The sequence below is a fragment of the Nothoprocta perdicaria genome, unplaced genomic scaffold (genome assembly GCF_003342845.1).
Source record: "Nothoprocta perdicaria isolate Ctin4 unplaced genomic scaffold, notPer1 scaffold_83, whole genome shotgun sequence".
Lineage (NCBI taxonomy): Eukaryota > Metazoa > Chordata > Aves > Tinamiformes > Tinamidae > Nothoprocta > Nothoprocta perdicaria.
The window spans coordinates 758740-770523 of record NW_020456121.1 but is presented as its reverse complement, the minus strand read 5'-3'; the positions used below and the strand labels follow the sequence as shown (position 1 = coordinate 770523).

General features: G+C 43.0%; 1 protein-coding gene across 1 annotated transcript in view; it reads left to right on the top strand.

Annotated features, from left to right (window-relative positions):
* The first annotated feature begins 8251 nt into the window (after positions 1–8251).
* The window catches only part of PPP1R1C (protein phosphatase 1 regulatory inhibitor subunit 1C), a 39626-nt gene continuing 36093 nt past the window's right edge, over positions 8252–11784 (top strand). The window contains 2 exon segments of the mRNA XM_026052097.1: positions 8252–8547; positions 10819–10879. Of these exon segments, the coding sequence (XP_025907882.1) occupies positions 8287–8547; positions 10819–10879 (322 nt within the window). The 5' untranslated portion in view covers positions 8252–8286.

Sequence of the window (11784 nt, the reverse complement as noted above, 5' to 3'; positions counted from 1 at the left end):
AAAAAAGTATATTAAACCAATAAAATATTTATTTTGCCTATAATCTTTGTCAGTGTTTTACTTTTGAGCAAAGTAAATGAATGGATGAAACACTAGACATGGCATGAAAGGTCAGGTTTGGGGTTTCAGAAAGTTTTCACATGTTCTGTGGGGCTGTCTATACTTGAGAAACCTGTGATATAAATTTGAGAGAACTGTTGACATTTTAAAACCACAYTGTTAAAGGTCTTGGCTCCTGTTTCAGCTCTTAAGAATTTGCTTGCTCCTGACYTCTCTTTGGAATTGTCCCTGTGAGTACAGCCAGAGCTGTCCTGAAAGTGTCATCCTACATGTTGAAAAGTTAAAATATAAACTCCAGCATCACTTGTGCATGCAATTTATATGTGGTTGTAAGCTGCATTAGGTTTCTGCTTTTTTTGCATCTTGCCCCAGAACGTAGTTCCATTCCAGAATGCCACCTGGAGAATCCCCAGCCAGACCGGGATGTCCGCGACTGCAGGCTGCCCAGACTCCCTCAAATAATTGGACAGCAGAAGCTCTTCTCTTCCCCACCTGGACTAATTAGCACATTCTCATTTTAATATAAATCCTGTGCTTCTCAAAGTGGCATTTCAAGAAAGGAGACGAGGTTGGCTTTTGTGGAGCAGCAGAGGAAGGCACCTTGGGAGCCGGGGGCTGTTGCGAGCAGAGGCTTTGCTTTGACCAGGCAGATCACTCGGGTAAATGAAGATCCCAGAGCACCTGGGGCTTGTAAGAACATTTGATCTTCACAAAACAAAAGCTAATGATTAATATGTCCTGAGAAATTAATATAGTGCCAGATTTTCTTTCAGCTGGTGGAAAGCAGATTAGTGTCTGGCATAATTTAAAATAGAGACATTTCCCTGAACACTGCTGAACACTGTACTGAAATTAATGAATACATGAGCATGTGATTTTTAAATTTTATGGTCCTAATACAACTGTGTTCTTTTTTTAAAGACACTTCTATCTAATACTGAGTGGAGTATATCTACATGCATACATATTAATAAACTCCTTAAGATGATAACTTGCTGCTATCACATAAACTAAACTGGAATGGTATCAACCTGTATTGACATTTCTGCTTGTGCCTTAGGAGCAGCTGCCGTTATCATTGAGCATATGCCTAACTTGGGTGGCTTGCCCTTTTACTAATGTCAATTCAGCTGTAATCATTTGCAGAATAAGGATGCTGTTTCTTTTATTTAATGTTTCTTTACAAATTAATGTCTTTTTTTTCTGCCAGCCTGCAATTTGATATGAAATATATGTAGATTGAAACAGTTATAAGTGTCTAACAAACACTGCTCAGTCAAGTTTGTGGTGAACAAAACTAATAATAGCGCCAGGGATCATGTTGGGTGCTTTTCCAAACTTCTCCCTGATGATGGTCTTGATATTTACCAGCTGACTGGGGAACATGAAGCCAGGGGTTGTACAACGAAGGCAGCCTTTGGAGGGAAAGCACAACCACCTCTGCAGACACGTGGTGTGAGCCCGAAGAGCTGGGCAGCCTGCGTCTGTGGGRCATGGGGTGCCGAAGGTGAGACCTGTGTTTCCTAAGGACCTGTTTGCTGCTTGCTGTCTTGTTGAAGGGGAAAAGKTAAAGCCTTGTTGATGCAGTGCAGCCCCCAATGTTGATCAGTGGTGTTACTTGAAATCCTGTGWGAAAACATTTATCTTTTGAGTTTTGTGTGCTTCTGAGCAAATGGCTTATACRTAAAATATAGCATGGGTTAGAACACTTTCATTCAGTTTTTATCACATGTGAATCTATTTCAGTGAAATTGCACTCAGGAAAATATTGATTAGAGAGAGAGTACAATAGCTTGACTTGAAAATGATACATTCAAGCCATAACCGGCAGCGTAAAACAGAGCTATATCTGAATTACTCAAAGATTTCTATGTTTTGGAAGAATGTTTTTCTATAGTGRACAAAAAATTCAGAGACTTGACTGATATTTTAAGATAGAATAACCATTTGCTGGGTGGATTCAGTCATATGCAAACCATTCTTCTGAATTAACATGATAATGTCCAAAATAATACGTRATCTGACTGTTAGGGGAAACAGGATGTTCATACATTTACTTTGGTCTAATGCAAATTTACTTTGATATTTTAAGATGTGATTTTTCAGATGTGATTGTCATCCTTTGTATTCATGCCATAAATTTCTATGTAGAAATGAGTGAAATGACAATTTTTTTAAAAGAAATACAGTCTCCTGATAATTCAACATAGCATCGTGCACACAAGTTTCTTGAGTGATGGAGTGTATAATAAAAAGAAAGATCTTTCTTTTTGGCAGAGTAAAAGGGCACAGCCTTTGTAGTGGTGATCAAATTATAGTAAATTAGATGACAGTATGATGAAAAGTGAGGATTGTCCGAGTGTGTGAGTAGCTGCTCTGCTTATGAGAAGTCTGGTATAGCTACCTAATGCCATGGTATTTCTAATATGGTAAGGGTTTACGTAATTATGTGGGGTTTCTCATTATTTTCTAAAAATGTTGCTGTTCTACATTAGTTGTTGCCTGGGTTTAGGGAGTTTAACAGTGTTTTTTTGTTGTTGTTTGTTTGTTTTTAAAGAAAGTGTCTATACAAGTGTTTTTGTTTTGTGTGCTTGACTTTAATTTTAGCTTTTGTTCTAGAAGCATAATGGCAGAGGAAATTACTTTAAAGGTCATTGTCCTGTCCTAAAAATTAAATAAAGCTTAGGCTAAAATTGCTTTTRAAAACAGTTTGAAAATATGTACTGAAAAGTATTTTTGTTATTGTTCCTTCTGCAGGAAAATTCCCTTCTAGCCATGTTTTCACCCTGACCCAAACAATGGAAATAATCTCAGCAATGCGACTGAAATGGCAGCAGTGCTGTTGCAATTAGTCACTTAAGTCTGGCCAGAGTAGATTAAAGGAAAGGTGGGAGCAGGCTGGTGTTTTGGCGCCGCAGAGGCCGATAGCGCTCGGTGTTGTGTGGTGAAGATAGCGCCAGGGAAGCGTGACGACTGTCCGGCTGCTCCCGTGGCTCTCAGCAGCCCGGACAACGGGATTTCGTGGGCCAGAGGTGCTATCCTTGATGCCTTGATGGATTGTTTTTCCAAGAGTTTCTCTAATTGCCTTTATAATTCAGGCAAAATCTTGGCACCTGCAGCAACCTGTGGGAACGTGTTCCACAGATTTAAGCACAGTCTTTTGTGTTTTTAAACACGCTTTTATTTTGAACCGATTCTGTAACAATTACACCTGACACCATTTAGCTGTTGCTGTTGTTGTTAGGACTCTTGTTGCACCTTCATGGCCCTGATGAGCCTCTCCTGGGCCTCTGCACCCGACCAGGCGCCCATTTCAGCGCAGCCTGGGGCATTCAGATGCARCTCCGCTTAAATGCAGGTGTAGAGGAGCTTGTGTCCTCTCCATCCTCAGCTCCTGGAGGGATGAGGGACCTAACTAGTACCAAACTGGTGCCTTGGCCTCGTGTCCAGTCCTGTCTCTTAACTCACAGTGGGAGGCCCTCATGTGCACCCCACACAGTCCTGTGGGTTCCTGTGCACCCATCTGGGCCTGCTGGTGCTCCCAGCCCTGCTCTGGGCGCTGTGGGTTTGTGTCCCACCAGTGAGGGCTCAGCCACCACTGGGGCTCCTCACCCAGTGGCCCCACTCGCTGCTCCATGCGGCCTGTTGTATCGTTCCCCAGTTGCTCCTTTCTGGAAGCTCTCTGRGGACTTGGGCTTCTCTAGGTTTGAGCTTGTAGTCTGAGATGAAGGAAGAGGTAGTAGAGGAATTGAAATCTTAAGTCTCCAACTCAAAAGCCGGGATTTTAAAAATCATTTCCTTTTGTAACGAGGCAGCCTGTGCTTGTAGACTGAGTTTTCCCACTTGGGCTCTGACACTGTGCAAGTTCATCATTGTTCGGCTTCTCCGTGTTCTGTATTTTGATTTTTTTTTTTTAAATAACAGTAAACACTCARTTTTGTATTTCAGTAGTTTAATTCAATGTTGCAGTTGGTCACTTTTTGCATTGAAGATTTAATATGAAAAGAAGATAATATAATTTAATTCTGAAGTTTATGTAAACTGACAATAGCAGTTTCAATTTACTGAAAAGTATTAGATTTACCTTCAGTAAAGAACTGTAGTATGCTTAAATGCATATGTAAAACTAAGTTAACAGAATTTTAGTCTTTACGCTATTGAATGATAGCCTGTACTACACGTGGATCTCTTGACTAATCAGGTTATGTCCCATTATGTCCCATTGTGACAAATGGGGCCGAGTCTAGCTGGAGCCTGTGGCCAGTGGTGTCCCCCAGGGATCAGTACTGGGCCAGGTGCTGTTCAACTTGTTCATCAACGACTTGGACGAGGGCACTGAGTGCACCCTGAGCAAGGTTGTGGAGTGGCCAACGCTCTGGAGGACTGTGCTGCCATTCAGAGGGACCTCAACAGGCTGGAGAGTTGGGCAGAGAGGAACCTCATGAGGTTCAACAAGGACAAGTGTASGGTCCTSCCCCTGGGGTGGAATAACCCCAGACCCCAGGACAGATTAGCAGTTGACCTGCTGGAAAGCAGCTCCACGGAGAGGGATTTAGTAGTCCTGGTTGACAGCAAGTTAACTGTAAGACAGCAATGTGCCCTTGTGGCCTAGAAGGCCCATGGGATCCTGGCTGCCTCAGGAGGAGCATTGCCAGCAGATCGAGGAAGGAGATCCTGCCCCTCTACTCAGCTCTGGTGAGGCCGCACCTGGAGTATTGTGTGCAGTTCTGGGCTCCCCAGTGCAAGAGGGACGCGGAAGACGTGGAACTTCTAGAGAGGGTCTAGCGTAGAGCGACARAGATGATTAAGGAAYTGGAGCATAGTGGATGGTGTCCACAAATTGATGCAACTTCAGCAGTTGGTATGATTGCCATTATTACTGCTACAGAGAAATCAGCTGTTCCAAAGAGATCTTACAAATAGAGGCAGCTATATTTTCCTCTTTATTTGTAAATCCGCTTGTGCCCAAAGAAGAGGCTGACAAGGGGAGAGCTGAGAGACCAGTGAAAGCACCRATTCAACATATCCTTGTAAAGCTTTTCACATACGCGTGGGTAGGATGGGGGTTAAAGTTACACCCTAAGACATGAGCTGGGAGAGGTGCCAGTGGGAAGCTGCGTCCTTGCTCTACAAAGGCAGCCCAAGTGCACCAGAGAAGGGCAGCCAAGTGTGTCCCTGCCTCTGCCCTGGCAATGCTTGGAGCCCATCCACCACTGTGCTGGTTTTACAAGCCCTTCCTGTCCTCGCCAGTSTGATACTTCAGTAGTCCCTGCTCGAAGTGAGACAGGCCAGAGCCATAGCAGAAATTCGGTAAAGACAGAGCAGGATGTGTCTATGGCTGAGAAAAAAACTTAGCCCTTCAAATATACAACAGAGAAACCCTCTAAAGCAGGAACGGTGCTCCGAACGCTCTCATAGCTCATCGTTAACGTAGGATAAATAAAAAGGCACTGGTTCATATCAAGACCTAATGAATGACATAGAAAGATCCTAGACAGCTATTATTATTTTCTTCTTCCATGATAGTTTTAGCTGAATCATAAAGGAATTTGAAACATAGTGGAGAGTGCACTAAAAACAGAAAATGAGCTAAAAGGATTTGGCAGTACTTAAATGCATTTTAGCTCTTCCCCAGACTATGATGCAGTCTATAGAAAATGCAAGCACTCTCTGCCTGGAGACATCCAGGGCTGCAAATTAGGTGCAAGGGTGAGCTGATGCAGTAATCATGAAATGCTATATCTGAGTGCTCTCTGAAATATGCCCCTTATACTATTTTAAAAATACTTTTATTGTTGCAGTGATGTGAGGAATGTTTGGCAGCTGTCTCTAAATGAGCACAGAGAGGAGACCGGCAAGGGCAAGCATCTCCACATGTCCCACCAGCAGGTGTATCAGAGGTGTACCAGTTCCATCAAGAATCTGTCCTTATGCCTTGTCCTGACCTTGGCTCCACTCTGAGCCTGCCAGGAACTGATCATCTTGGTTTGTTTATTATGTTTCTCCTATGACTGTTGAACTTGTTTCTCAGATACTATTGCTAGCAACCACTTTCAGACATGATTCCTTTAGACAGTCATGTCCAACAAAACTTCCTATTTTCTTTTGAGCGTGAAAATTTACCAGACACAAACCACAACTTCAGATCTGTCTATATCCCTGTCTATGGAAGAATATTCTGTGTTTGGAGCTGTCATGGAAGGAAGTAGCACATCAGCTCCTGAAGGACTTGTGAAATTGGATCACTGTGCTGTTCTGAGAACCTTCCACAGCTCCCTGACCACCACTGAGGAAAGCTCTGTGTGCCTCGCTTTCTTTCCCTCTAGCCTCTTAGCAATACTGTTGGATTTGCACCCTGGCTCAAATTATCCAAGAAAGTCTATAAAATCCATTATGACGGGTCCTTGTAGGAGTAGGAAAGACTTAAAAATGGTCTTATGAAACACTAAACATTGGCCTTGACACTCTTCTCTGTCTCTCATTTGTAAATGAAATTGAGTACTTAGCCATTTGCAGAAAACATTCCAGGCTTGGTATGAGGAGGTCCAGGTTAACTGGAATCAAAGGCCCTACTTTCAACAGAACATGGGGGCAAGTCCTTTCCAGGCTGGACTTTTCTATGGGTCTATGATTCTAGGTTAATGCCACATAAACTACCACAGTCAATCTAACAGGAGAAGCACTAGCAGATGAGACATGCTCCCTGCAGTGATTCATTCTACTCTTTACCCATCTTCTGTTAGAGAAGCAAAGTAGCAGAATATAAAAAAAACTATTAAGTTACGATGTGCTCTACAGTAATTAGCCCCCTGCTTCTCTTCTGCCCTCCCAACATCCATTGTAAGCCACAGCTTGCTAATATCTGCCCCAAATGGCCAGCTCCCACCTAGACAAAACATCAAGCCAGTTGTTGGTCAGAAGCCATTGGCGTCCCTCCCAGCTCCTCACTGTCGGCTGGGAGTTCGACGTGGATGTCTCCACGTGGATGTCTTCAGGTAGGCGAGGAGGGGCCTTTCTGCCTTGTCGTGAACTTTTGCCATCACTGATTAACATGGCTATCTTCTCCCCTCCTGGGTTATTTCTGGTTCCTCAGCTCGCTCGTGTGTCTGTCTCCATCCAGAAATATCCTGGTATGCCGTTAATGCATTAACAACTTTCATTTGTATACACCAGAGCCAAACAACCCGTCCATCCTGGGCTCGGGTTTAGGTGGCAGTGCAAGGCTGGGCACGGTAAAATACTCACTGTCTTTAGCATAAACCTCTGATGAAGTGTAAAAATCCTTAATGTTTTCAGGGGCCTAGACCGGAAGTGTGTTTTCAAATTCCTTGGCATTTTGGTGGTTTGATCATAGCTCTGGATTTCACAGCTTCTCTGTCTCATTGCTCCTGACCTCCTCTTGCTCAGAGATCTGACTCTGCTCAAGTGGCTGCTCATCTCTGTGACATTCATTTGGTAACTCTCTGCTGTGTCTGATGGTGTTTTAGCCACCTGAAAGTAAGATCTAATCTGGATCATCTTTACTTTTTCCAGGGATGGTGAACAGAAAATACCATCACCAGTGAATGTTATAATCCACTTAAGCTGGTACTCTTGCCCTAGGACAGCATGAAGTGAAAGTTTTCAGCATCTAATGCTACGTGAGATGGATTCCATCAGAGGCGATTGCAGCCTAAATCTGAATTAGCCTAAGGTGCAAACTCAGATATGTTTTATCTGTATAGGCATCTCTATATCATCATCATCATCAAAAATCTTCCTGGAAGAGGCTCAGAAATGATTTGAAAGGGCAAAGAACATTTGCCGCGTGAGAAGAGGAGAGTGGCCCTGGCACGCTGCAGCAGTGATGGAATAGGCACCTCCACTCCTCCCGCTAGCTCCCCCCCCAAAATCTGAAAACTTCCTGATTTGTGTTCATCAATAATTAAGAGCCCATCAGCAATGCTCAGAGGGAGCTTGCATTGCACTTTTGCGCAGCCAGTTCGTAATGTACGGTGGAGAGATCCTCTTCTGCAAATCCCAGGGCACCAGGCCATGYCGGGCTAGTATTGCATTCTCAATTAGCTTCTGAGTGAACGCTTGGCATGTGTGGAAGTGAGCGGGCGCACAATTAGCTTATTGTTCCTTTCAGCTTTGTGCTGAGAGGATCTGAAGGACCGGAGAGGAGAGAGGAGGAAAGAGAAAAAAAAAAAAAAAACCAAAGTCGATCCCCCGGCATCTCCGTGGATGTGGAACAAGGGAGCTGCTCGGCTCGCAGCGCTTCCCTCGCTAAGTCGGGAATTACAGCTGCGGCTGGGGAGGCTCGCGGGGCCATAGGGCGGGCGCCGGGGGGGCACAGCTGARCCTCGAGCCTCCGCTCGCAGGAGCTCCCGGCTCCTCTCCCTCCTCTCCGCCCTCGGCAGCGCCATGGAGCCCAACAGCCCCAAGAAGATACAGTTTGCCGTGCCGCCCTTCCAGAGCCAGATAGACCCCGAGGCAGCCGAGCAGGTAAGAAAGGCAAGTTTCGCTGTTTGGGGGTTGGAATGAGGGCACCTGTGGCCTGAGTGCTTTCCTAGCTTTTATCAGTGCAGCTGTGGCTTAAATGATCTGAAGGTGGTAGCGCTGTGTTTGGTGCGCCCAAAGACAGAGCAGGATGTGTCCTTTAGTTCGAGCAAGTCTTCTTTCCCTTAGAACCTTTATTCGGCATTTATTCATGGTGCCTTTTTTACAGCTGTCTTTCTGCTCTGATGCATGGACTTCACATTAATATGTGCTCTCAACAGATCATCTAAAGTGCATCATTTTTATATATAGCCAAAAGCAAAATTGACTAAGGGTACCTGATGGAAATACTGCACAGTCCAGAGAGAAGAGAGTTCCCTACCTTTCCTTTTAACATGAGAAAATATGGTTTATGTTTTGCACAAAGATTATCCCTTCAGTCAGCTCCTGTATATTCAAGATTTTGATACTATTTTCTTTTTATTATTGTTACAGTGCTTTAAGTGTCTGAAAGATATGTAAGGGCAGAAATATGCCCAACTGTAGCATTATGCACACACAGTTATGAACATGCGTACTATTTTAGGTTTTGACTCTCAAACCGTRCACATACACACGCATACACATATAGAAAACATATAATAGTCTGTGGAGGAAAAAATCTGTTGTTGTGTAAAGATATGCATATTGTATATGTATATATATATACACACAAAAAGGCGCACATGTTTTCTAGGAGAAAAACTGGATAAATCCTAATTAGGTCACCTAGTATATCACCTATATCAGCGCAAGTGCTTCTGGACTTTCGCTGCTATTTTGGTAGGTCTACTTTTAGGTGGCACCAGAGGAATATTATAACCTTGACGGGTCCATGTTAATAGCTATGAAATTATTCACATCTTCAGGACAGATATCTTGTTTCCTGAATATTCTGATGTCATGTCTCTTCAGAGGCATCTGCCTCCGCTGGAAAGGGATGAGTCGTGGCTGACCACAGAGTGGAGAAATACTAGAAGGGCATGGCAGGGAAGTGCTGCGGGTCTTCATTTTGTCCATAGGAACCTTGGCACTGTAGGATGTCTGTGCCTTATGGAGCATACGGCAACTGATTCACGCAGGACGAGCCCTGCTGTTTAGGAGAATCAGAGGATTAGGATTTCACTGAATTCCTACAACTTCTGCAATGCTATCRGCCAAATTCTGCCTGGTATTTATGGGCAGTCCCTTTTTCTTATGTCGTAATTTTAAGTGCTATACCTTTATACCGTGGCTGTGGGAAGAAGGCGCGCTAATAAATTCTGCTATCATCTACGTTTACACTAACCGCGTTAATCCTGGTGATGTAATTTTCCATGTCCACCTTTGAAAGCAAAATTTGAACCCAGACATCCACAGATGTTGGCTCAGCAATTAGAAAGAACAGCCACACTGACATTGAGGTTTGGTCTCAGGATGGTTCCTGGGTTTCTAGCTGATCCGCCTCTCAAATTATAGGCCAGAGGCGTTAGCAACACAGSAACACGGAGCTTTCAGCACAAACGTGGCTGTTATGTGAGGGTAGTCCAATACCATGAAGCTAAATRCCTAACATTAACCTTAACTGAATACATTTTAAGTAAGGAGAATCATATACAATTTAGWCATACATTAATATGTAATTATCTGTGCTATAGTGCTTGTCTTATGCTATGGTGTTAGGAATTTTTTTTTTTAGAGGTATTCCATATTGTTTTCCTATAGCAAACGAATGATTATAGTGCCTGTGGCTACATCTTAGAAATATTCCTAATCAATTTAATTGGAAGGCATATGTGCAATACTGGCTCTCAAGTGGAATTGCAAAATATAATTGATTAATAATTATTTATAATAATAATAATAATAGACATTTGTGTATATAAGCTTAAAATCCACTACAATCATGTTCCTGARGCTGAGCTAGATGTCAATATTTTAAGATATATATCTTAAATTGTTCAGGGAAACAGGCCCAATAAATTATTCAAGACAATTGCAAATCCTGAAGTATTTTGGGAGCTCTCCCCAGCRCTGTTGCTTTCCTATGCAAGTACTAGTGTGATTATTCTGAAGAGCAGTTAGTAAGGCTGCTGTTCTTTGAATATTTTTTTTTTAACTCAATCAACTAGCTAGCTTAGTTAACCTAATACAGTTAACCTAGTTCACTCTCCGGAGAACAGCAGATGGATTTGCACTTTGCTTTGGGAACAGGCTGGCTGGTGGTCCCTGATGACTCTCTTTTGATGCATGTTACAGATCAGGAAACGAAGACCTACCCCAGCATCACTCGTCATCATGAATGAGCACGTGCCCCCAGGTAAGGGTGAACGGCTGAACTTGTATAGTGAGATAGCAYATCTTCTGCAAATTGGTTTTATTTGGATTTACAAAATCAAAAGAGCAGTATTAATTTCATGCACTAAATATGGAATAATGGATCTTAGAACTCTTTGGAGTGAAGCCCTTGAATCTGTGCAACTCTTGGGTCCAGGTATTGTCAGTATTTTTAGGATTTTATCAGTTGTGTCAATCTTCTGTAGTACACAGAAAGAGAGTTCACGTGCCCCTGATCCAGCGCTTCTGTCCATAAACCTTTTCCTCCCTGGGTGGGTACTATGGAGATTGACAAAGTTGTAGTCATGGTCCTCCAATTTCTAGAGAGACCAGGATGGGTCCCTGGCTACTTCAGCAATTGCTTCTGCAAAATAGGTTGTTTTCTAGCTTCCTGTTGAAATAGGTTATATCCATTTTCACTATTCCTTTTCAACTGTGAATACTTCTTATACAGATATTCTGGGAATGTTTTCTTCTTCTAAGACTCCTCACTGAAGTTTTTATGTGGGATGGGATGATTTGAGATTGTGACACACTTTGCCATGTAACTGTGACTTCAGAAAGACTCTATAATAAGCAGCTTTGGAAAACATTATAAGTGAAAAAGCTCAGCAAAAATGAATCACAGGAAAAAAAAAGTCACCTAAACATAAACCCTTTGAAACACACTACCCACTTTTTATCTAAATTTTTTTTTTATATAGAGCTCTGCACATTTTTTTCCCAGACTTATCTCTTTGTTACCTGAAATTCTTTCTAAAAGTAGTTCAGGTTTTTCCCAGGGATGCACCCCTTGGCTGTGCAGCCACGATAYCATTGCTGTGTCCTTTATCCTCTCAGCAAAGCAAACCCATCGCCAGTCAACTGGGGTCTCCACGTCATGCAGAG